A 25,843-nucleotide genomic window follows, 5' to 3' on the forward strand; every position below is an offset into this window, starting at 1 on the left:
GTACTTTTCATCTGTACTAACTTACAGGAGTTAGGCTAGCCCAGGGGCGGATCCAGGATTTAGGGAAGGGGGGTTCTTACTTCTTGGCCGCGCGAAGCGTGGACAAGAAGAAGTGTCACTCGGCGTGTAGCGCCGAAATTTTTGGCTGACCACGCCCCCTTTTACATGCCACGCCCATTAATTAACCACATTCCCTTCAACAAAAACATTATACAAAAACATAAATTATATAATATCTGAAAGAACACAAGGCAAAGCCATTCTCATGCTCTGGGATAGTGATTGCACTTTCTTCTCTTTTAGGAGAGCTCCATTGGCTGATCCTCAGCGGAAGATCTCGTTGCTTGCTTCGATGAACATGGAGGGGTGATGGAGGTGGCTGGTGGTTCCAGTGGAGAGATAGTTGTGACTGGAGGAGAGATGGTTGTGACTCGAGGAGAGACAGTGGTGGCTGGAGGAGAGACGTTGATGACTGGAGAAGAGACGGTGGTGGCTGGTGGTTCTCTTGAAGAGGAGACTGGCTGTAGATCATCTAGATTATTATATTAGTCAATATAATTATTATAGCAATTATAATTAATCTATACAGTGTCTATCATTCAGTATGCAGTGCCATGAACTTTCCCTTACCTGAAACTTTAACCAGGAGTCAATGGAGGGTTGCAATCTAGACCTTTTGTTAGGATTCATGGCCAGGCTCAATTATCACTGTGACCATGGCTGGATGAGTCAATATAGCCAGCCCCACCCTCATATTATGCAGAGAGTACCAGCCCCACCCTCACATTATGCAGAGAGAACTTTGTACCCTATTGTCATGACAGTAAGCTAGCTAGCCAGGTGTAATATAAAGTATCAACTTAGTGGAAGGGTAGTTCGTACGAACCCAACGAACTACCTCTGGATCCGCCCCTGCAGCCTCTTCTTTGCTAGAGCGGCCCATCTTGTCAAAAACAGTGCTTTTTATGACTTTTGGGGCGATTTGGCTACGTAGTAAGCTCAATTGCCACGCCCCTGTGACACAGAATGACCAGCACCAACTGTGTATTTGCAGGTAGACATCACATAACCTTTGGATGTAGCAAATAACAACAAGATGATTTGTGATGTCACAAATCAATGAATATCATTGCATACGTCAGCAAAAGTAGCAAAACGGAGCAAAATCACCGTTTTTGACAAGAAGGGCCGCTCTAGCAAAGAAGATACTTGTTTAGCTCCTGTAAGTTAGTGCAAATGAATTTTACACTATTGTAGTACATCCTTCTCAAAAATCAGACCTTAACTAGCATAAAATCGAAAGTTGTATTCCTAACATATTTGCCACCAAAAAACAACAAAATGCAGTATTTCTCAGAACTTACTAGTAGCCCAGACTTCCGTTGAAGCTCAAAAGATGAGCAATATACTCAGGTACATACACAACAAATTTCAGATCTTAACTCAAACAAATAAGCTACTTCTATTCCTAACATATTTTTGGAGGTACACATCTTCAGACAGCCATTTCATAGTGATAATGTCATATGATGTAACAGGTGGTGGTCCAATGGAAGCGCCAATAGTTGAACTTTCAGTACCTGCACTCAAATAGATCATATCACTTTTACTTCAGAAGATATGCCACAAAATGTGAAAAATCAAAAAAATCAAAAAAATCTACTCTCTTTGGTTGTTGCACTGTAGCTAGCTAGCTAGGCAGCTCTGATGTACACGCCCATAATTATAACTCCGTAAACAACACCGCCCACTTGTTCACGTCCGTATACTAGATTCTATTTTTAGCATATCCGGTCTCTGATACGAAGTCGGATGAGTACGTAGGATACATAGTGAGTTGCATGCCCTCTTCTCTGTATACGCCCTTGGTTCACCGAAGTTGATGAGGATCATCACGTGATTGATCTAGTGAGTGGGTTGGCTCCACCCAACTACTTTTTAATTATACACACACAAATATACAAGGAATGACATCAGTATAAACAAAGGAGGCTCAGCTTGGCTTGCAGAGATCTAGATAGAGTAATTACTTTATCTCTGGTTCTTGGTACATGGTCTAATAAGTTAAATCTACAGTTGATGTTGCTGACTGAAGCTCAGGAGCACTGTCCATTGAGGTGAGCAAGAGGTTAGAAGGGGTTACCCTATCAAAATGGCATTCCAAAGTATGAATAAGCTCTATGTGGTAGCCCTTTGGTGGTGAAAGCTGAAGGATCTTATTAAGTACTAAGTCTGAACATTTTTCTTGTTGATGAAAGTGCTCGTTTGGTCGATAGCAAATCCAATGGTAACGTTGGCTGTCTGGTTGCTTACAGAAAATGTAGATTTCTGTCTTCAACAAGTTAGCTGCTGCATAGATTTCAACTTGCGTACCCCAATATATCCAATAGCTTCCATTTTCTTGCAGTGAGCCTCAAGGGTACCATCAAATACATATCTTTTAAATAAATGGCTGCTTTCTCGTGTGTGTCGGTTTGTCGGACTGTATGGTGAAATTTTTCATGGCCCAAGATCTCTTTGGAAAGTGCTCTAAACAGACAATTTCCATCAGCTTGAATGTAGTCAATTCTCCGTTGTTTTCCCAGCATATTCTGAAATAGTTTATATCCTTCTGTGTTCGGTGCAGGATTAATAATGTATCTTGTTTCGTGTATATGATCTGCTGTCTTTTCGCTTCCCAACAGAGACAGTGAAAGCTGGCGTCTGTAACTCCGTACCATTACCTCATGTGTTGAGTAAAGCCCACCTGAACTTGGAACATATTGCGGAGGGACAGGAATATCTGCATTGGGTAGCTTCACAAATCCCGGGCAAGACCTGAAATAACCCTATTGAAGGTATATATAAAATAATAAGAGTGCGACATCAGAATTAGTGCTATACGTACATCACAAAATTCCTTTTCTGATACTTTCCCCTTTTCTTGCACTTCAAGTTGTGGTGTTGAAGCTGCACCTGTATAAATAATTATTGTCTCCATGCGATTACAAATGTGGTATATGATTATATGGTAACCCCCTTACCACTAAAATGGTGTAGTCTTGAAATAACATTTGCCACATCAGCTTCTGCTTTTGCAGTACGAATGCACTTGCGTTTGATGCAGCACTGTTTCTTAATTCCTGGTCCACCATTCTTAGGCTTGTCCAAACAAAACTTACATTGATTGCAGTCTGTATACTAATGCATCCTGGACACTGTTCACACCGTCTTTGCCTCTTCCGACCTGCCATATAAAGTGTAAAGTTGTGTGGTGTAAAGTAGTCAGGTGTACTTTTTGAGTCACTATGAATGGTTTGTGTTTTACTGGATAGTTGTTCTGGCACTTGCTTTGTCTTTACCCTCTGCATGAACTCATTTCGTGACTCTGACACTTCTTGTGCAATCTTAAAGTATATGACACACATATATAATTATGGCCTTGTAAAATAATTATAATAGTCCTCACCTTTTTATACCTTAGTGCTTTGTTCCCTACACGGCTTTTAAAATGCCAGTCCTTTTTTTGTGGTGGATCTTTGAATGCACGGATAGAGAGGAATATTTAAGGGATTTTTGGTGCACTTTTGTGATATCTTCTTTGCTGAATGGGTAACAAGGGCAGGTCTTAAAAGTAAGCCTCCTTCATGTGGCAACATTCCTCTGAACCTAGCCTCCACATCTTTAAGCATTTGATCAAGGTGCCGTAACTTTGTGCTGTCAGTGCAGCTGTATGACAGAGACTCTACCACTTTTAGTGTAGTGAGAACTTGTTGTCGTGTTTTTTGAGTAGAAACAGAACGCTATATGTATAACATAAGCTTGAAGTATATACCGTATATGCTTGATCAGGAGCCGCGGCTACTAAATGTTTCATTTTGCTGGAAGAGGAGGCTACAATTCAAGAGGGGCCACTGTTCAAGAGCGGCGTTTATTAGCTCCAGATAATTTAGTTTGTTATCAAAAGTTGTTTTCACCTGCATAAACTTGAACTCTGCCATGAGAAAGTCTTTGTGAAGCACTAACAAGCTGCTACTCATAGCTACGTACATGTAGCTATATAGCTAATAATTTTTTTGGCTGCCACGTGCAGAAATGCTTGAGTCAAAGTTCACTGAGGCTACTATTTGAGAGCGGCTACTAAATGTTTCATTTTGCTAGCAAGGGAGGCTATACTATTTGAGTGCGACCTTTATACAAGAGCGGCCTCTGATCGAGCATATACGGTATACATATACATGATTTGTAGTTAAATCAAAATACTCACCTCATGTCGGGGAATGTCATCTGTAATCGTTTTTTCTTCTTCACTCAGATAAGCAGATGCAATGCTAACTGGAGCGTCACTATTGGATAGAGGAGTGAGTATAGCTGAGTCAGCAGTAATATATTCATTCTTAAGGTAGTCCTTTGGTAAGCTCCGATCCATCCTCAGTTTCAAACACTGCAAAAAAGTGTTTGCAAGGTATGTGCCAGCGTGTCCAATCTTTGCAAGAGCACTGTGGCATGTTTTCGTCGTTTATGAACTCAAGTGTATCTTGCTTTCCCGAGGTAGTCTTAACTGTGAATTGACCTTTCGTACCATTTTGTTCAATTGACGCTTTAGGGAATTTTTCAGCTTTTCTGATTCGGGTCAAACAGTGCAGAATTATTGACCTAGGCCGGCCTCAGGAACAAACTCGTTGTATGATCTGCACGAATCTGACATAGCAAAGTTGTCTTTCTAATACTTCTGTAGCATGCTGGGTAAAAACTCTTTTATGATGTTACTAGATGCGATAGCATTGTATTTTTTCCCTTTGGTAAATAGTTGTATTTCAATGTTTTGTTCATTGCTTCAACCCCATTGTTGGTGTTTACAGCGGCATGGTAACAATCATTCCTATAAACTCTGGCCCATAGCTGTAATGGGATCAAAAGTACAGTCACATTGTTGATGTGTACAAGCTAGGTGTTTAATTACTTAATGTTATGCAATATTTACTAGGTTCATAGTTTAATGAGTTTGTGGTGAATGTGTTGTTTTGTTCAATTTTCTTTGTTGTGCGCAGGGCCCCTTGCTCTGGCCCTGCCCCCTTTGTTTTGTATTTGCCATCACCCACTATCTTTCTCAGTTGTTGTTGTTTTTTGTCTAAACTCACTAAGAATTGTTGCAAAGGGTCAAGTCAACTTGTACTCTAGGATAAGTAGGAGCCTGTCTCCCAACCATAGCTAACTCTCAAACTAAACTAGCCTGTCTAGTTCTTAGTCTAGATACAAGAAAGAGCTCAACATTAATTGGTCCTTCGAACCGGATATACGACTCCGAACTCATTGGCATCCACGGCTCTCTCTTGTAGCCCTCTCTCACTCATACAGTCCACACTCGATCGTATACGTCTGCACAAGAGTGCACGAACTCTGTACAAAGGTGCACGACCCATCGTATCGCACGACCTGCACAACGGTGCACAACTCGACGGCTGCACAAGAGTGCATGTAAGTCTGCACAAAGGTGCAAAAATTGTTGCCCTGCACAAAGGTGCAAAATTGTTGCCCTGCACAAAGGTGCACGAACGAAACCAAAACATTTAGTATACTTCATTCTTATCTCTTATGATGTCTGAGCTCACTACTCTCAAAAGAAGGAGAGGCTCAGTAAAGGCCAGCATCACAAGGTTGACTTCCAAGCTAACAGAGCTCGAAGGCATGGACTTTGATCAATCTGTCTCAAGCCAAGCGCAACAGTTACTTAAGAGATTGGAATCACTTGATACTAGCTTCAAGACGCATAACATGGCAATTCTTGACGCTATAGAAGAAAGCCAAGTCGAAGCTGAACAAGAGACACTTGATGAACATGACGACGATGTCATGAATATCTCACTCAGACTACAAGCCCTAACTACTCTTAACACTGACACTGTCGAGGCTAGACCTCTCCCTGATCGTACTCTCATTGGTCGCCGTCTGGCGCAGTTGCAAGCGAGACTCTTGTCAGTCACAGAAGAAGCAAATACACTCTCTGGAGATCCTGCAGAAGTTCACTTAGCCCACACCTACCAAGAAATACTTGCAGACCTCAAGGCAGAACTCGCAGACATCAGGAAGGAAGCAGTAGTCATTGCCGCCGATTCATCTGATGATCTCAGCACGGCTGTTTGTAATCAAGACAAGGACATTTTCAATCTATCAGTAAAGATCAAAAAAATCCTTTACAATCCTGGATACACTTTGGAATCGCTCACCACCACGACACCTGAACCGCATGGAGTTAGACTCCCAAGAATTGACATTGCTTCATTCGACGGCGACCTGCTCAATTGGCAAACTTTCTGGGAGCAGTTTAACATTTCTGTCCACAGTCGCAAGAATGTTGCTAATGCGGAAAAGTTGGCTTATCTCCGACACTCTCTGAAGGACGGCCAAGCCAAATCAGTGATTGAAGGACTCTCTCAATCTGGTGATCAATACGCGGAGGCTATTGAATCTCTCAAGGCACGGTACGACAGGCCACGTTTAATTCACCAAGCTCATGCTCGGAAAATCTACGAAGCTCCAAACCTAAAGGATGGCAGTGGCAAAGAGATCAGACGCCTGCATGACTCTGTACAACAGCACTTGCGTGCTCTCAAGGCAATGGGTGAAGAACCTTCTGGAGCATTTATAACTTCTATACTGGAACTGAAACTGGACCAAGCCACGATGTTTGAATGGCAAAGGGCCAGTCAGGACTCTACCAGTGTTCCACACTATCAAAAACTACTTGAGTTTCTTGATCTTAGAGCACAAGCCTCAGAGACGTGTTCGCTTACTCAAGAAAGGCGTAGCGGACGATTTGAGCACAAGAAACCCTACACCAATCCTCACAAGATTTCAGCTCACACTGGAAACGTTTTTGAATCAGCCGGAAACTGCGTCACTTGTAAAGTCGAGAAGCACCCACTGTATGCCTGCCCGAAGTTCAAGAGCTTACCCCACGACAAGATGTTGTCAACTGTTCGCTCTAACAATCTATGCCTAAACTGTTTTAGGCCCGGACACATGGCCAGGAATTGCTCAAGTCTCCATCGTTGTAAACAATGCCAAAAACCCCATCATACCTTATTACACATTGAAACCAAGGTATCTGGTCAAACTCCTTCTGCAACTCCAGAAACTCCAGAAAACGAACACTCATGCACTGCCAGCATCGTTTCGACCAATGCGCAGACAGGTACAAGTTCAAGGACTCTCATGATGACCTGTCAAGTACTAATTCATGCCCCCGATGGCTCTCAAATCAAGGCTCGTGGTCTACTCGATTCAGGTTCAACAACCTCGTTTGTATCTCAACGATTGGTACAGTCACTTGGGCTACCAAAGTCGTCGAAGAATCTTCAAATCACTGGAATAGCTGGAATCTCTCACAACTCACCGTTGCATTCAATTTCCACATTCCACGTCTCGCCAACGTTTTCACCCGATGAAAGAATACCAGTCACTGCGGTTGTTGTCCCGAGGGTCACTTGTGATATGCCTGCACAGCCTGTGGGTTTCAATTCAAAATGGAATCATTTATCTGGCCTAGAGCTCTCTGACTCGGAATTTGGATGTCCTGGAAGGATCGACATTTTGTTTGGCGTCGATGTCTGTGCATATTCACTATTGCAAGGCCGGCGGCAGGGACCAGCTGACTCGCCAGTAGCATTCGAGACCATCTTCGGCTGGGTGCTTGCTGGCAAAACAGACAAGCTACAAGTCCTCCACAGTCAAGTATCAACCCATCACGTCACTGTCACTTCTGGAGATGACATTTTGAGACAATTCTGGGAAATCGAAGAGAGTCCCAAGGCTGCATCCAATCTATCCCCTCAGGAGCGTACAGTCATACGTCATTTTAATGAGACTCACACTTTAAATAAAGATGGTAGATTTGTTGTGCCTCTCCCCAAGAACCCTGACTCCAAACCCCTTGGAGAATCCAGAATGCAAGCTGTGCGAAGATTCCTTTCTCTTGAACGATCCCTCCGTGCCAAGAACCAATTCAAAGATTTTGCCACAGTCATGGAGGAATACATGAAATTAGGACACGCTGAAGTGGTACCAGACACAGACAGTCGAAAATCAAGCAATTGTGTGTTCTATCTACCAATGCATGCTGTGCACAAAGAACATAGCACCACTACAAAGATTAGGGCCGTTTTTGATGCATCCGCCAAATCTAGTACTGGAGTCTCCCTAAATGATACTTTGTTGGTTGGACCAACTGTACATCCACCGTTGATTGATGTATTACTACAATTTCGCTTCCATAGAATTGCTCTCACGGCCGATGTGAGCAAAATGTACAGAGCGGTCGAGCTAACACAATCTGATCGTGATCTCCACCGATTTGTATGGCGAAGCACACCCACCGACAATTTGACAGACTACAGAATGACAAGAGTCACGTTTGGTGTGTCTGCTTCATCCTTTGCTGCCAACATGTCCGTTAAGCAGAACACTCTCAACCATGCTACAGAATACCCCCAGGCCGCAAGAATTGTTGAAACGTCTTTCTATGTAGACGACTGCCTCTCGGGAGCTGACTCTGCTGAGGAAGCAATTATTCTTCAGCGGCAACTACACAATCTGTTTACCAAGGGAGGATTTCTTCTCAGAAAGTGGGACTCAAATGATGCAACGGTATTGGACAGTATATCTTCTGAGCTCAGGGATAGTCAATCATCACACTTGCTTCCCACTGACGACGAGTACAAGAAGACCCTTGGTATCGAGTGGAATGCAAGTAAAGATCACTTTCGACTAACTGTGGCCGATCAACCTCCAATTGAGACTCTAACCAAACGGGGTCTAGCCTCTGATGTTGCTAAGACATATGACGTGCTCGGGTGGTTTTCTCCTGCTACCATCAAGATGAAGATCTTACTCCAGAAGTTGTGGGAAGAAGGACTCGAATGGGATGATCCAGTTCCTTCAAGTATCAAGGATGTATGGTGCAAGTGGAGATCTGAACTTTCCCACAAGTATATCCCTCGCTGCTACTTTGACGTAGCCTCTCACATCTCATCGATCCAACTTCACGGGTTCTCCGATGCCTCAGAATCCGCATATTCTGCTGTTGTGTACCTGCGTCTAACGAACACATCAAATTCCAATCAAATCTCACTAGTCATGTCTAAAACCAAAGTGGCACCAATCAAGCGTCTGTCGATTCCACGGCTTGAATTGTGTGGTGCACACTTACTCTCTCAATTGCTGAGTCATGTGAAGAAGGTGTTTGACATTCCCCTTTTCAGCATACATGCCTGGACAGATAGCACGGTGGTACTAAATTGGCTGGATGGAAGCCCAAAGCGTTTCAAAACATACGTGGGAAACCGAATCTCTGCAATTCTTGACCTGATTCCGCCAGACAAGTGGAGACATGTGAGTGGACTAGAGAATCCAGCCGACTGTGCCTCTAGAGGTCTCTATCCCACTGAGTTACTAGACTACGAGCTCTGGTGGAATGGTCCTGACTGGTTGAAGAAATCTTCCACCGAATGGCCTAAGAAAAATATGATCAAGCCCAATACCCCAGCTGACGAAGAAAAGGAGATTTCATTGCTGGTAGTGGCAGAGTCTGACCACTTGCCAGTAATCCCTTTGGAACGATTCTCAAATTTTAACCAATTCAAACGTGTCACTTGCTGGATCAATCGTCTTGTGTACAATTCCAAAAGGAAAAGGAAAGACAGGATCCTGTCTAGCTGTTTGACCACCCTTGAACTCCAGCAAGCGGAGAATTACTGGTACAAATTCGTTCAATTGATTCACTTCAAATCCGAGATTGAAAACCTGAGCAGCAACCATCCACTGCCCAACTCAAGCTCACTCATCTCTCGAAACCCATTCCTTGATGATAACAAGTTGCTTCGAGTCGGAGGCAGACAGCAACTATCTCAATCGTCTTATGAATCCAAGCACCCTCTGATTCTGCATGGAAGTCACAAGCTGACTCGTGTGATCATATTCACAGAGCATATTCGATTGTTGCACGCTGGTCCAACACTGCTTGCCAGCTCTCTGAACAGACGGTATCATATAATTGGTGGATACAAGGTCATTCGCTCTGTCACAAGGAAATGTGTCACTTGTCGAAAGTATTCAGCCAAGCCCCTACCACAGATGTTGGGACAGCTGCCACCGGAAAGAATCACTCCTGGATCTGTTTTCGACAAAGTAGGCATCGACTATGCCGGTCCAGTGCTGATCAAGTATGGTTATGTCCGGAAACCAACTATCGTAAAGGCATACATTTGTGTTTTTGTATCGCTATCGGTAAAGGCAGTTCACTTGGAATTGGTGACCGATCTGACAACGGACGCGTTCATCGCTTGCCTAAGAAGGTTCATCGCTAGACGTGGTCTACCTACACTCATTTAGAGCGACAATGGCACCAACTTTATTGGCGCATCTAGGCAGCTATCAGATGTCTACAAATTCCTTGAAACGCAAGCGAATCACCAAACCATCAGTGGTCATCTTGCTAGTCAAAATATAGAATGGCGGTTCATACCGCAACGTGCTCCACACTTTGGAGGTTTATGGGAAGCTGCAGTAAAGAGTGTCAAGACTCACCTGCGCAAGATCTTAGGCGAAGTCAAGATGACGTATGAGGAAATGTCCACAGTCCTGTGCCAGATTGAATCTACCCTCAATAGTCGACCGCTGACACCCCTGCACAACGATGATGATGGCATTGAGGCTCTCACCCCGGGACACTTCCTCATCAATAGACCACTCAAGGCACTACCTGATGTCTCATCTATAGCTCCTCGTCCACTCTCACTCTTGAAGCGATGGCAATGTTGTCAATCATTGGTACAGCATTTTTGGAAGAGATTCTCGACAGAATACCTTTCTCATATAGGAAAGTTCTACAAATGGCAACACCCAACAAGAAACATTCGCATTGGTGACCTTGTGGTCTTTAAAGAGGATGCTCCCATACGCAATCGATGGCCATTGGCTAAAGTATTGAACGTTCATCCAGGCAAGGATGGTTTAGTGCGAGTGGCTCAGATCAAGACGGCCGATGGAACCTACACTCGTCCCATTACCAAGCTCGCGGTAATACTACCGATTGACGAACAATAAGTAACTGTTGAACAATGGCAATGTACCTAAGACCATCCGGTCTTGGCCGGCGGTATGTTGATGTGTACAAGCTAGGTGTTTAATTACTTAATGTTATGCAATATTTACTAGGTTCATAGTTTAATGAGTTTGTGGTGAATGTGTTGTTTTGTTCAATTTTCTTTGTTGTGCGCAGGGCCCCTTGCTCTGGCCCTGCCCCCTTTGTTTTGTATTTGCCATCACCCACTATCTTTCTCAGTTGTTGTTGTTTTTTGTCTAAACTCACTAAGAATTGTTGCAAAGGGTCAAGTCAACTTGTACTCTAGGATAAGTAGGAGCCTGTCTCCCAACCATAGCTAACTCTCAAACTAAACTAGCCTGTGTAGTTCTTAGTCTAGATACAAGAAAGAGCTCAACACACATAATAATAATCATAATTATATGTACAACCGTATATGTACAACCGTTTTTATTTTCTCGTACCACTCAGGATAATTATACGCAATAATTATTATGTGACAGACGTGCATGCACACTGCAGTATTAATTGTGAAGTAATAAAGGTGTATACAGTCACTTACAATATTATAGTGGAACCCCTCTATAACGGACACCTTTGGGGAACAATGTTTTGGCCTTTATACAGAGGTGGCCTTTGTTGAGAGGTTGTTTTGTACACAAACTGTTCATTTGGGACCTGGGTGCCTGGCCGTTATAATTATAGCAACTGGCCTTTATTCAGAGGTGGTTGTTAAAGGAGGTTCCACTGTAGACGATGCTTACCTTTGGGATACTTAACCATTTTGTATTGAGCCAATCCCTTACACACTCATGGTGTTTCCAGATGTTGGATTGTTTAAGGTCATCTACCGCTTTTTGATAGTAGAATTCTGAGGGTAACCCTGACACGTTTTCAGTTGGTGGAGCATTAGCACATTCCCTTAACATAGATAGAAGACATTCCTTTTCATCATTACTGAGACCATGTTTGTGATTATTTGTCCACCTCTCCCATGCTTGTTCGCGATGAAAATCACATAAATATATTAATTTTGTACACCTGGAAAGGTCTGTTTAAGAGCCAGAAGTTCAGCCTCCGAATAATCGGTCATGAAAAATTTGGGGTTCCACTTAGGATTCCATTTACGTAACAGTTGTAAGGCCTCAGATACATGTTGAGCCGTTTCAGACTGGTTAATAAACTCACCAACCACACTGTACCCTACATTCGTTTTGACACAGATAAAAAATAAGGCCAAGTCGTAACGTGTGCATGGTTTTATACGTTGCATCTATGAGACTTATAATTATTGTTCCCATAACGTTCCAGTAACTTTTTTTGCCATTGTGTTTGGTGTACAACATACAGGAAACTTTGAGAGCATTGCTTGTGAGATCCTAAAACCTCACACCAGTCATCACATCACCTCCAGAGTTTCCTTGAAACCCTTTGGTTAATGTGTCTTCCTTTTTCTTTTCCTCTTTAGGTACTTCTTCTGATGATTGATGGTGCGTTTCAGAATCTTCAGACGAGATATAAGGGCGAAAGAAAAAGGTGCTTTCCCTGTCATGTTCTTCCCATTCTTTAATTTTGAGTCTCAAGTTTTCTTGATCCAATTTTGAGAGCTCTAGTGCTCTCTTTGCTCGATACACATGATTTTTCATATCAACATTGTTAGGATAAAATGCTCTGTCATGGGCTTGTGGTTTGAATCCAAGCTCTCTACTAATTTGGTTGTCTGAGTAGTACTTCAAGAGCTTTTTTACCTCGTGTACATCAGTAATATTAGCTGACACTATAGCTCTGAAATTTTTGATAGTAGCAAGGGGTGTACTTTCTGTGCAAATGCAATATCTGCTCCAATCGGGTGGCTGTTGTGTGCTTCATTCGTAGGAAGCGATACGAAGTATTTTGTTTGTTTTTTCGGGGTACCTGTAGCCAATTCATTCCTCAGCTCTCCCAATTTACCTTCACGTAGTAGCCGTAACTTCCATGGACTAGCACTGCTCAAAAAACACAAGAAAAGGAAAATAAGGTAATAATACAATATATACGTGTATATTTAATAGTTTGAATGTGTGCACAACACCCAATTTTTCTTGTGCCTTGTAGTCGTAGCCGAGCATGTTTGCACTCTTTCTTTCGAAAGTAGTGTTGACCATATTGGCAATCTAATATATATGTTGTGTATTTGTCAACAGAAAAAGGCGTATCTTTAAAGTTGACTGCATTTTTCTTCTCCCAGAAAATCTTCGCCGCCTGACTGCTACAAGCAGGGACCTCCTGCAGAGTGAAAGACTCTTACATTAATTATACTACTCTGTTTATTGTCTCAAGTTTATTTATTGTATTATTACCTTATTTTCCTTTTCTTGTGTTTTTTGAGCAGTGCTAGTGCTTGCGCGCGCACGACCGTCGAATACCAAATGTTGATACTGTGCATGCTTGGTGCTGCTGTCTCACCAAGTCCAAGACTGTGTCATCAACGTAACCTTCATAGTATAGGCCAACTCTCCTCAGGTTGTGTTCTCCAACCCACTGTGGTGCTGCATCCATAGCTAGCTAGCATGCAGTAATGATAGATCTACACGTACACACGTGTACCATGACCATTTATTAATTTACCGCCCGCGGCGACGTGGACCAAAAGTGTCTGGTAAAGGTATGTGTTTCCATAGATAAACGAACAGAAAGGGATTGGAAACGCCTATCTGGCCCACGTAATAGAGGCTAGTTACGGTCACATGACAGGAAGCTCTAAAATTAACTCTTCTTCCACTGCAAGCCCATAGCAACGACCCGTAGGAACAGCATCTAGAATCTGTAAAATTATGTTGGACTGTTTATAGACTGTAATAGAGGTTCAACTCTGGTGGAGCATGCTACTGTTTACATCCCTGAAGAAGAAGATGCATCTGCTGAACTTATGATGAGAGGATCTGTTGTTGTGTTGTGTCCAACTTGTTAGATCTAATAATCGTCCAACTTGTTAGATCTAGTTACACTAGTACAATTTTGCTCGGAAGCAAGAAGTAAAGCGTATTAAACGTAGAGAGACACTGCAACATCAGACATAATTTTTAATTGTTTAGTAAAATTAATTTTATAATAAATAAATCGATTATAAATTATTATTGTTGTATAATACATTGTTGTAACATTGTACAACAATTTCTTCCTGGGTCTCTGGGAGAAGCTTGTCATTGATAACTCCTCTGAATCACAAAATTAACACAATACGTACTAACATGACATAGTTATAATCATTACAAAGTATATACACACAGCGTCAAAAATGTATGTAATGAAAGGTACACATGGCTCATATCCAGGTATTAAAGCAATACCAAAAATAAATGTCATATTCCTATTCTACTATGCATAAACAATTAGAAAACACATTAAACGCTACTCACGCTAACTTAGAAGTCACTGTGGAGGAACGGTAACATGATAGAGAAAATTTACTACAAGTAGTTACCAATTATTATTTTTATAATAGAATGCCAGCATTGATGGTTCTATTGAATATGAGCTTTCATATAATACAGCATTCAGTAAGTAATAGACTTGCAAAAGTGAGATATAGGAACAAAACCTTAAAATGTAGCTGTTTTGAGCACAAATCCTAGCCTCCTTCGCAGCCTCTCCTTTTTCTGTTCTTTGTCACAGAAGAGAAAATTGGAGGAACAAAGAAAGAAAGAAGGAAGTAACTAAGAAAAAGGAGAGCCTGCCTTGCTAAGTCGTGTGATCCCCTACTGACGTAGACAAATTTTAACGAGCGTGGGCGAGAGAAAACCTCAATAACTGTCCTCCCACACAGTACTAGTACTTGGAGCGCATTTACCAGGAACATAATCTGTTATGAACAGTACAGTACAGTGCAGTAGAGTCAGCCTTTGTGAGACCTTTAGTCAGTAGAGGAAGTATGAAAGACTAGAGTAGAGTAGACTATACTGCTGTAATAATTATATCTACTAATCAAGTGGGTCTGTTCTGAACTCAGGAAAAAAAACTGAGCTAAATTTAGATATTAAATAGTCTCTTTAGTCTTTACTAGGTAAGCCCTTGTCTACGATGTCTCCACGCTTGATTCTGGCTTACTATCTACGATGCTAACAGCTTTTATTTAGAGTTTGTAATGCGTAGGCATGCTGCTCTGTCAGGCTCCGCCCAGCTAGTGATTGCCCACGTTCATTTTCACTCGTCTACCACTCGTCTACCGTCACACGACTTAGCAAGGCAGGCTCTCCTTTTTCTTAGTCTCTTCCTTCTTTCTTTCTTTGTTCCTCCAATTCGTCCCGTATTTTATCTTATTGAACTACAGTGACAAAGAACAGAAAAAGGAGAGGCTGCGAAGGAGGCTACACAAATCCAAGCACAACTGCCAGTGAGCGTACTAGTTGGGCGGAGCCCGACCGTCCCTGACGGGAGGGACGGTCGGGCTCCGCCCAACTATGAGCGTACTGGAGCATCAGTTGGAGCTATCAGGGAAACCATGCAGATGCTAGAAGTTCAGTGCATACCTGGATTTCCCCCTGTAGAAATCGGCTGAAGAGAAAAGTGGGCAGAGCTCAACCAAAGATATAGGAAGGGAAGGATTGGCAACGGTAGAAAATTTGAAGCTATCCGTGACACGCTTACGTCATTGGAATGCATCACTTTGCCTCTACTTTTGTTGCCTCCAAACTATGGCAATAAAAATAACAGAGAGAACAAGTCCTATTAATTCTGAAAGAAGTCATTAATGACAGATGCAAGTTGACATCCCAAGAATCTGCCTCAAGTTAAATACTGAGAGGGATTCTCAAAGTCAACAAGAAAGAGAGAAGCTCAGAAACAACACTTTAATACTTAGACAATACTGCTTGTGTTCATGTCCATTCTCACATTTGATATAAGCTCTGGGCTTGTATGCACAAAAACTAGATAACATAGATAGACTGATAGTACTGTAGCCATTATCAATATTCTCTGTAACATGTTCTGTACGACATTTTACCAAATTATAATAAATTATCAACATTTCACAAGTCATATAAACTGCTAAGCTGCATAATGAACTGCTACTGCTGCTACTGCATGAGGTAGAGCTGGTGCTATACAACTGTACAGGTCTTTTGCATGTAACAAAGTCTTTCATTTCGTTTTTTAATATGTAGCCCAAAATAGTCAATCAACTCTTCCTTCTTCAGCTTCATAAATTTCTTCCAGCATACTGATAGTACGATGAAGATCTAATAGTATGACTGTGTATGTGGGGGGGGGGGGCATATGAATGAGTTAGTAAAACACTGTGGCACTGACCTGGAGCTTTCTATCCCAGTTCTGTATAAGCCGATAATCAGGCCTTACACCTCCAGTCATATTTTCTGCAACTGACTAAAATTTAAAGCACAAAACCTGTACCAGTTGATGGACCTGACATTGATAAACACTCTCATGAAGTCAGTATAATTTTAAAAGCATGTGTGTTTCTTAAAAAGGGAGCATAAAACGTCAGATGAAATAAGCCATACTTAACACTACAACACATTCTAAATGGTATGAATAGGCGATTTTTGCCTTTCAGTAGATCAACCTACATACATACAACCAGGAAAACTTGAAGAATAGTGAGTACTGTTTCTTAAAAAGGGATCAAACCTTGTAAAATTGTAGTTTTTCTGTAGTAAAAAGTCTTTGTTTTTTTAGTTTTACAAACTGGCATGATAATCTAACTCTAAATAAAGCACAACATCAGTGTAACACCATGAGAGGTCATGAGGCACTAAAGGAAGACCATAAACAGACTTTTCTGCTTTTCGCGGGCATTCTGGCAGGAAAACAGGCGAGTCACGGATGGTTTCATTACAAAACTGCAGAAACACATGTAAAATGATCACGTGAACCACTTCCGTTGCCAATCCTTCCCTCCTATATCTTTGCCTCAACCAGTGCATAGATTCTGGAGCGTAACAAGCCTATTCTGAGGGTGTGACGTCACACGTTGAGATTGTAATGAATCACGTGAGGCGTTTCCTGTTTGTTTATCCATAGATATAGTGTAGTAAGAGGGATTGGAAACGGACCGCGATTGTCGGCCAGTCCAGGCTGCGCAGGAAGTTAATTCACTCCACCGGAAGCTAATAATAGTTTCTTCACATCACCTTGGGATGGCAGCACAGATTGCAGAGCAGACAGACAGCACATGAGACCTTGATAAGAGCTAGAGCTAAAGAGCAGTGATGAGCATCAAAGGTATAAGTCCAAAGTACCAGTCTACATTTGTATAGCTAGCTTGCTTGTCCATTTTAATATTTGTCCCTTTTAATACAGAGAAACACTCTACTGAGATCGAGAGAAGCCACTAAGCCTCTGTTTGTGAAGACGAAGGATTCAAGATATTTAGCAGTGCCAGCATCATGTAACTGCACTGACTTTGAGCAACAAAGTTGTAGCTATGAATGGATGATTTACAAGGGAAATACAATTTAATAGCTATCACTTTAGCGTATTGTGTATTCACACTCTTATACTCTTAGTGTATATAGTTGATTCGATTCATAATTATAATTATGGTTGTTTGATCACACGTAAAAAAATAATTATGTGCATCAAATAGAAATGTAGTTAAACACTTCGAGAGGGTTCTAGCCGATTTGCTCACTCAGAAAGGCACTTGCATCAGGGAGGATGAACAGGTCTCCTACCATGTCAATGAATGATTTGACTGCAAAGGGGCGAGGGGAGTTTTAGGTTTACAATACACATTGTATATATACGTACCTGACTGTGAACTTCAGTCCTTGTGGCATCACTACAGCATCTTGTTGCAGCCAGTGCACTTAGCTCCTTACGGCTAGAAACCGATTTTTCCCAGTGTCCCAGTCGTCCAGGTATTCATTCTCCAACCCTATAGTATATATCACCCATGGGCAAGTAAACAAGACGGTAGTAACATAATAACGTATGACCAGTATATACATGTACATACGTCAATTTGTAATTATACATGTAGACTAAACATCACAGCTACTGCCAAAATAAGGCTTTGTTCAGTCAAATGAAGGTGTCTATTGCACAATATACAGCACTCACTATAATATTAAGGCATTTAGAAATACTCACGACAAATTATATGCCAAAGAGAGGTACAGAAAAGTGGACATAAATTTAGGTCAATTTGTCATTTTATCACCATGTTCTTAGTACTTAGCAGGGCCAACTCAACACCATTTCATTCCTTACCTAATTCTCTATCAACAACATCATCAATCTTTAATATTGCTTGTATAACAAAAAAGATATAGGTACAGAAAGTCATTCCAGTTTGAAAATGCCGCCAATTTCTGATATAGGACTGGTAAATAAGGTCCCAATAAATAATAAGTATCTACACGGTAAGAGAGGCTCTAATAAATACTGCTACTAGTTTTAGTGCTTTACCTTTGTCCTAGAACAGGAGAAAACCTTGTCTTTGTATCTCTGGACGGGCGTGATTTAGCGCTTATAGCTGCGTTACGCGCAGCCTGGATTGTCCACAAGGCCCTGATAAGCCCACGTGATCCCGTTTCCAATCCCTCTTACTACACTATCTATGGTTTATCTATGGTGTTTCTAATAAGAAAACACCCACGCTATTATAATATAATAAGAGCCAATAGGGATTTCATCGGTAAGCCTGAAGTACTAGCCTCCTTCGCAGGCCTTCCTTTTTCAGTTATAACTGTTGTTTGTCACAATGTTAACACCATACGGGAGGGAGCAAAGAAAAAAAAAGGAAGCCACTAAGAAAAAGGAAGGCCTGCCCCGCTAAGTCTTGTGATCTGCTACTGACATAGCCAAATTTAATTGAGCGTGGGCAAGAGTAAACCGCAATATCTGTCCTCCCACACACTGTGACACAGTACTTATCAGGAACTAGAGGCAAAGCAGTGTTACAAGATGAAGCCACTAAGAAAAAGCATAGATTGAAGAGTTAGAGGGATAGGAAACGGAGTGGTGCACGTGATGATTTTACATTGAATCTGCAGTGGAGCCTCGAAAATTATCCGCGCTACGCCCTATGAACGAGGCTATTAAGCACACTTTTGCCGGGTAACTCCCAAAGCTGTGTTTCCTCGAGACATCATCTCTTTCAGCAACTTAAAACACGCCTAGTCCATGAGCCACGTGTAGTACTTGCTAATGACTGACCACACCCAAAAAAAGAGACTTTCCAATAAAGTTATATGTTCCCAAGGCTGTTTTAGAGCTATTGGAACATATAACGTGTAAGCGTGTTGGTTATGACTACTACAATAGGTATAGACCTTGAAATATAAGTGAGTTGCACGGACTAAGCACAGTTACTTGTAGTTTATTATGCACTGAGTGTAGAAATAGATATTGTTGTGATGGCCTCGATTAAACCGCAGCGTAGCGCGGATGTTACTCGAGATACCAACCGTTTCCTATCCCTCTAACTCTTCAATCTATGGAAAAAGGAAGGCCTGCCCCGCTAAGTCGTACTGACGTAGCCAAATTTAATTGAGCGTGGGCAAGAGTAAACCGCAATATCTGTCCTCCCACACACTGTGACACAGTACTTACCAGGAACTAGAGGCAAAGCAGTGTTACAAGATGAAGCATGAAATGCTAGAGTACTACTGTATCTGATATAATAGCACTGTCAAAAGGACCTGGGCAAAGAAGGAACCTATCCCAGATCCTGGACAACTCACAGCAATAGTATTGCCAATACTTCTGACATGCCAAAATTGATAGATCCCTTCATGTCATCAGTTTTAGTCCAAGTCATAATAAGAAGAAGAAGATTGCCCTAGGCCTAGCACTATCACACTATCCAAACTAGAAGGGCAAGGGCAACCAATTTTATCCTCGGATAATTACAGTAGAACTACAGCAGAACTACAGACTACAAGACTCGCCTTATCAAACTCAATGTGCTCCCACTCCAAGACCTCACGTTCGACCTAGTCGAGTGTTTCAAATTACAGCAGACAATGTAGACCTGAGTGCTTATCTGCAGGTATTATTTCCGTATCCACTATAGAGCTGGTTCTACTGCCAGAAAGTTCCAAAAGGAGCAGAACCTCTAATACTACTACAATAGGATTACACGACTATGGAATTGACAGGACCCTATCGATCTTCAATCTATTACATGTATTGAACTAAGGGAAAATTCGACATTGGTGCTCGTGCCCCTGTGAAAACTGTCTCATGCACACAAATTAGTATGGTTTAGTCACTCTGTCAGTACTCATGAGATCACAACCTTGCAACATTGTCATGTCATTCTCAAATACACTGTTTCGTAGACTAGACTACTGCTCAATAATAACTGAAGCCTCAATTTAAGGCTTGAGGATAGGCTCAAAGATAGACCTTTAGTCTTCAGACTTCACTATATATGCTAGGTATTTAAAGCCATCGTCTATGATATAGATAATATCTCCAGACTTGCATATGAAGTAAGTCTGCAATGCGTAGGCATCCTGTGGCTTTGTTGCCTGCCAGGCTCCGCCCATCTACTGAAAGCCCACGCTCATTTTCACTGTGCCACCACTGTGCCACCGTCACGCGACTTAGCGAGACAGGCTCTCCTTTTTCTTAGACGGTTCGTTCTTTCTTTCTTTGTTCCTCCAATTCTTACCGTATTTTATCTTATTGACCGTGTGACAAAGAACAGAAAAAGGCAGAGGAGGTTGGACACGATCACGTGCACCACTTTTTTTGCTGAGCTGGCACAAAAATTGACAAATGAGTTCTATGTAAACTTTTAGCTGGTGTTGCACGGTCATTAGAGACTGAAGGCAAACTTTATGTGCCTCGCTGGCTTCTTTTGATATAAAACTTTCATTAACCAACCCGATCCCCACCGATCCCCTTTATTCTGGCGAGTTATCAGTGCATACAGTGTTTACTAGATTCTTGACAGCCAGTACAATGCAAGCTTCATACAGCACTGCTAAACTATACTCTACCCTATAGTCTAGCTAATCTTGGTCCAGCCAGACAACAGACACAGCTAGTCCGGTGTTACAAGTCAGTAAAGCAAGAGTATCCATAACTTTTTTATTACAGTTATTCGGTATCTATGGTAACGTGAGCAGAGACCTTAGGAATGTCACATGATTGATGACGCGTGGCCAACCTCCTCTGAGAAAAAGGAGAGGCTGCGAAGGAGGCTACTGAAGTACTATGGCATAGCCTCGATCCCAGGCCGAGTTTTTTCGCTTTTATAACGGTTAGGCGAACAACTAGGCCTGGCGTCAGTCGTTTGTCAGATTCTGACGAATGGATATTCTCGTTCACTTTCGTGACATTTATATTTGTGTACTATTGTGTACTAGAAGTCAGTTCCCGTTTTATCATTATTGGAATCGATTGGAATGGCTCTTAGGCTTAGCTGAAGCTTCTCTCTTCTCTGAAGCTTAGAAAACATTATTCTGAAGACTGAACAACAAGGGAAGAGGTATAAAGCTCTGTCAAGCTTGTTAAGGTCAGATGTTTTTGTGTGGGCCCTATGCTATCAAGTCTTGTTCATGTTTGGTAAGATCTAGGTAGACTATAGTATCATCATTAATATGGTGGATCAAGTGAAGAGTGTGAGCTAGAGAACTTGGTGCTGCCATCATCAGCTCGTCGACAATGACACTATAACCTGTTTTATATGAGGCCACTCCAAGTGATACTCTGGTTTCTGGTCCACCGCCCGCATCAGATTTTATTCTTGGATTTCTATCTCATTATTGGATTTCTATCTCATTATTTCTACTACGCATGCGCAGAATGGTCCATGTGGTACAAAATAGTGTGATAATGATATTCATTTGCAAAATAATGAGATTCATAAGGTGAAATGGATAATGACATAATGAGAAAAGCCGCCCGCCCGCATGCAATTAGAAAAACTTCAGGACCAGAAACCAGAGTGTCACTTGGAGTGGCCTGATATGTATAGATCTACACGTATTTAGAATGTCTACTTCTCTGTACAGGAGCAATGGATACTATCCAGCTATCCCAACATTGTTCCTCTTGGCTATACTAACGGACGAGACTGGACAGTTTGAGGTAAGGATTTAACTGTGTTTGGTTTCTTTTAATATTGTCCTATACTTACAGGACTAGAGTATGACCTGCTCGTTCGAGCGTTGCTGGGTAGCTCAGAGGCATCAAGAGAATCTACGTTTTCTCAAGCAAAGTTTAACTGAGTTACGAGTTGGGGCCTAGAATCAGAGAAGTCCAGCAGCCTGCTAAATCGTTTTGAAACGTAATTTGAAGGCATTCATTCATCTTGAAGTTGCCCTGGGTCACTGTAACCGTGCTGCAGCACAACTGGCAACTCCCCAGGCCCTTGTGAAGCAGCTCCCTATGTGCATCTTTTGTGTACTCACTCCGTGCATTTTCTGTGTACAAATTTTGATTATAAATATTTTTGCCGACCACAAATATAATGAAAATTTGACACATGCGCAGACAACTAGTACCGGTGTCATAGGATAGAACCTCCGAGCGACAGTTTCTCCCCCGGAGCCTGCGGTCTTAGGACAATGCCTCCCCCCCCGGTGGTTTCGTCCTAGGACAGAATCCCCGCCCCCAGGATATATCATCCGGGTACATGTACCCTGTCAAAACCTATAAGCGTGCGCGTGCATGCGAAATGTATAGACTGTTAGCAATCAACAAGAGTATGAGGACATACTGCTGTACAAGACTGCTGCCAGCAATGCTGGCCAGAAGAAATACAGAGACGGGCTTTCCACTAATGACAAGAGAAGTATAAGAGACAAAACTCAAAGATATGCTCTGCAGCAACAATGCTTATACCTGCCTGAGAAGGACAGCACTGGCATGCATAGAATGAGAAGAGTTGTGGTGAAGCAAGAGGAGAAAAGCAGGATACTAAACATGTGCCACGATGGACTGGATGGGATGCATTTTGGGAGAGACAAGACCTATGGAAAGGTATATTTATCATCATATCTTATAAAGTATAATTATATCTGTTTCATGCATGTAGGTTGCTCAGGATTTCTACTGGAAAGGCCTACATGCTGACGTCATACAGCTCTGCAAGCACTGCGACAAATGCCAACGAACGAATCACCAACTGCAGAAGCCCAGAGCAGAACTACACCCCATCCCTGTGACAAAGGTCTGGTACAGAGTTGGTATTGACTTGGTAGGACCTCTACCTGAAACAAGCTCTGGAAACAAGTACATTATCACCCTCTCAGACTATTTCTCTAAGTGGCCTGAGGCTGCCCCACTCCCATCAAAATCAGCAGAAGGTGTAGCAAAATTTCTGTTTGACACATTTTGCAGGCATGGGTGGCCAAAAGTGATTCAATCAGACCAAGGAAGAGAGTTTGTCAACGAAATCAACACCCGACTTTTTCAGTTGACTGACATACAGCACTGCGTATCAAGTGCTTACCACCCACAAACAAATGGCCTTGATGAACGCTTCAACCAGACTCTATATAGTGAACACTCTCAAGAAGGTAATCGATTCTATAGTACTGATGACTGGGATTAGCATCTCTCTGCTGCTCTTTATGCCTATCGCATATCAAAACAGGTAAAATTTTAATTATTATATCATGCATGCATATATTATTTTTTGATTGTAGGCGTCATCAAAGTACACACCCTTTTTCCTAATGTTCAATCGCCACCCGCGGAAAGCTGTTACTTTTGATATGGATCAACGAGATGGTGTCGACGCTATAGAAGATAGAGGAGATGCTGACCAATTGAGTGGAGAGGAGACTGAAAATGAAGAAGACGGAGAAGACATGGATGGAATTCTCCAAAGGTTGATGGAAATTCGTGACCGCTGTCACCTCAATGCCAAGGAGAACATTGCTGCTGCACAGCAAAAACAGAAGCAGCAGTATGACAACAAGCATAACTCTTTGAAGGTATTATTTTATATAGCAAACTTTAGCTTATTTTTTGCCATTTTTGTCGTAGAGTTATCCAGTTGGCAGCAGTGTCATGCTATGCTATATCGTGTCATGGCCAATTCTCATCGAATGGGAGGGAAAATGGACTGCACCTGGAAAGGTCCATATATTGTCCATAAGATCCTTGACAAGGGTAGATACGAGTTGCAGTCTGGGAGCGGCAAAGTATTGAAAAAGTGTTACAATGGGGTACTGCTAAAGGAATACTACTCTCCAGGTAAAGTGTGGCTAGCAATAACCTCCTTCTGTCGTGTTCCTTGCTATATAATTATGCTTAAAACATTTTACAGAAACCAACGATGAAGAAAACACTCTTCCTGGCTCTGAAGACAACCACTCTTCTCCAGTCAAATCACCTCCTAAGAATAAACGAATGCCTGACGTATACCCTCTCAAAATCCTGACCTACCCTCTCAAAAGCCTGATGCACCCTCTTAAAAGCCTGACCTACCCTCTCAAAAGCCTGATATACCCTCTCAAAAGCCTGATGTACCCTTTCAAAAGCCTGACCTACCCTCTCAAAAGCCTGATGTACCCTCTCAAAAGCCTGATGTACCCTCTCAAAAACCTGACCTATACCCTCTCAAAAGCCTGACCTACCCTCTCAAAAGCAAGATAAGCGTGATAAGCGTCCTCTTGACACAAAAGATCCTTGCAAGTCACCTCCTAGGAAGAAACAAAAGAGTCAGGTAATAATATATAATTATCATAACATGTCTATTTTCTTGGTAGAATATTCTGTATAAGCTGTGTATATATCTTGTACAATTCTTAGACTTCTGTGTATATGATTATAGGGAACGATGTGGCTGAAGAAACCTCTTTGACAAACAAGTGTTGAGTGCAATAGGTGGTATGCTCTCCGACAAGCATATGCGTGCAGCCCACCAGTTATTATCGATGCAATTCCTTAAGTTTGAAGGCTGCTATAATACTCTCTTGGCCCAATTAAAGGCATTTCCACCAGTTTTCAATAATCAAGGCCCAGGTAAGACAACGTTTATGTAATTATGATAATTTTACTTGTACACGTGCAGCTGTGCAAATCTTCTTTGTTGAAGAACGACAGCACTGGATTGCCACTTCTCTGTTTAAGGGTGAACTGTATTTATACGACAGCTGCTTCAATGGAACGCTTTCCCCAAGTACTGAGCTCCAGATAGCACAAGTGTATAGCCCATTAATTCAATGCAATGGGCTGTTGATTTCTGTGGTGGCTCTCCAGCAGCAAGAGGGTGCTAACAACTGCGGACTATTTAGCATTGCTGCTGCATATCACGCTGCTATGAACGATAATGTGGATTCTCTAGTGTTTGATGAGGCCAAAATGAGAGCACATCTCATTAAGTGCTTTGAGAAGGGCAAACTCTCACGGTTCCCTCGCACAAAGAAAGTGATGCCCAAAAGACCAACACCACAAACCATTGCCATTACAATAATATATTATACTGCATGTGCAAGAGACCGGACTCTTTTGAGGATATGGTCATGTGTGACAAATGTAGTGAGTGGTATCACTATCGCTGTGCCAAAATTCGCAAAGAACCAGTAGGTAATTGGTTTTGTTCTGGTTGCATCACTTTATGATTTGTGCACTTTTGGTTATATTTATTGTACTTCTTTCTCTTGCATTGTTGTATATATTGAGTATTGAGATCTATAACATAATAGATACAGCATCTATTGCATCTAGTTAGGCTTTGTCTATGGCTGTTTACTTCGTAGCCTAGACTAGTCCTCTCAGATTACCTGTGGACTGACTTTCACCTGCACCGCAGAATGGGGGAGCTCTGGTCCTGGGGTAGGAGCTTTTGTCCTA

At 42.0% G+C, this 25,843-nt stretch overlaps 1 protein-coding gene and 6 long non-coding RNA genes across 12 annotated transcripts; 4 read left to right on the forward strand and 3 right to left on the reverse strand.

Moving 5' to 3' along the window:
• The first annotated feature begins 1,974 nt into the window (after positions 1 to 1,974).
• On the forward strand, positions 1,975 to 13,432 carry LOC135352019 (uncharacterized). Its single transcript, XR_010399562.1, has 6 exons — positions 1,975 to 2,117; positions 2,685 to 2,837; positions 4,295 to 4,340; positions 12,549 to 12,616; positions 13,041 to 13,097; positions 13,308 to 13,432. It is a non-coding gene; the product is annotated as an uncharacterized LOC135352019 (long non-coding RNA).
• On the reverse strand, positions 2,051 to 3,477 carry LOC135352020 (uncharacterized). Of its 5 annotated transcripts, XR_010399566.1 has the most exons (5): positions 3,449 to 3,477; positions 3,275 to 3,386; positions 3,024 to 3,226; positions 2,888 to 2,955; positions 2,111 to 2,828 (listed from the first exon to the last, which is right to left on the reverse strand). It is a non-coding gene; the product is annotated as an uncharacterized LOC135352020 (long non-coding RNA). The 5 variants fall into 5 exon arrangements; XR_010399567.1 differs by having other exon boundaries at positions 2,051 to 2,828; positions 3,308 to 3,467; XR_010399564.1 differs by having other exon boundaries at positions 2,051 to 2,828; positions 3,275 to 3,467.
• LOC135352018 (uncharacterized) lies at positions 4,352 to 10,587 on the forward strand. Its single transcript, XM_064551125.1, has one exon. The coding sequence runs from the start codon at positions 5,575 to 5,577 to the stop codon at positions 10,366 to 10,368; it is 4,794 nt and encodes a 1,597-aa protein (XP_064407195.1). The 5' UTR covers positions 4,352 to 5,574; the 3' UTR covers positions 10,369 to 10,587.
• A 2,642-nt stretch (positions 13,433 to 16,074) lies between the features above and the next one.
• Positions 16,075 to 16,983, reverse strand: LOC135352024 (uncharacterized). Of its 2 annotated transcripts, XR_010399571.1 has the most exons (3): positions 16,709 to 16,983; positions 16,370 to 16,483; positions 16,075 to 16,311 (listed from the first exon to the last, which is right to left on the reverse strand). It is a non-coding gene; the product is annotated as an uncharacterized LOC135352024 (long non-coding RNA). The 2 variants fall into 2 exon arrangements; XR_010399570.1 differs by lacking the exon at positions 16,370 to 16,483.
• Positions 16,984 to 17,165: 182 nt separating this feature from the next.
• Positions 17,166 to 17,631, forward strand: LOC135352022 (uncharacterized). The gene is made up of 2 exons (XR_010399569.1): positions 17,166 to 17,302; positions 17,381 to 17,631. It is a non-coding gene; the product is annotated as an uncharacterized LOC135352022 (long non-coding RNA).
• Positions 17,623 to 18,592, reverse strand: LOC135352021 (uncharacterized). Its single transcript, XR_010399568.1, has 3 exons — positions 18,491 to 18,592; positions 17,831 to 17,957; positions 17,623 to 17,774 (listed from the first exon to the last, which is right to left on the reverse strand). It is a non-coding gene; the product is annotated as an uncharacterized LOC135352021 (long non-coding RNA).
• Positions 18,593 to 22,879: 4,287 nt separating this feature from the next.
• LOC135352009 (uncharacterized) lies at positions 22,880 to 25,680 on the forward strand. The gene is made up of 7 exons (XR_010399560.1): positions 22,880 to 23,020; positions 23,076 to 23,636; positions 23,689 to 23,979; positions 24,032 to 24,241; positions 24,315 to 24,713; positions 24,822 to 25,012; positions 25,062 to 25,680. It is a non-coding gene; the product is annotated as an uncharacterized LOC135352009 (long non-coding RNA).
• The last annotated feature ends 163 nt before the right edge of the window (positions 25,681 to 25,843 follow it).

The sequence above is a fragment of the Halichondria panicea genome, unplaced genomic scaffold (assembly GCF_963675165.1).
Source record: "Halichondria panicea unplaced genomic scaffold, odHalPani1.1 SCAFFOLD_26, whole genome shotgun sequence".
NCBI classification, from domain to species: Eukaryota; Metazoa; Porifera; class Demospongiae; order Suberitida; family Halichondriidae; genus Halichondria; species Halichondria panicea.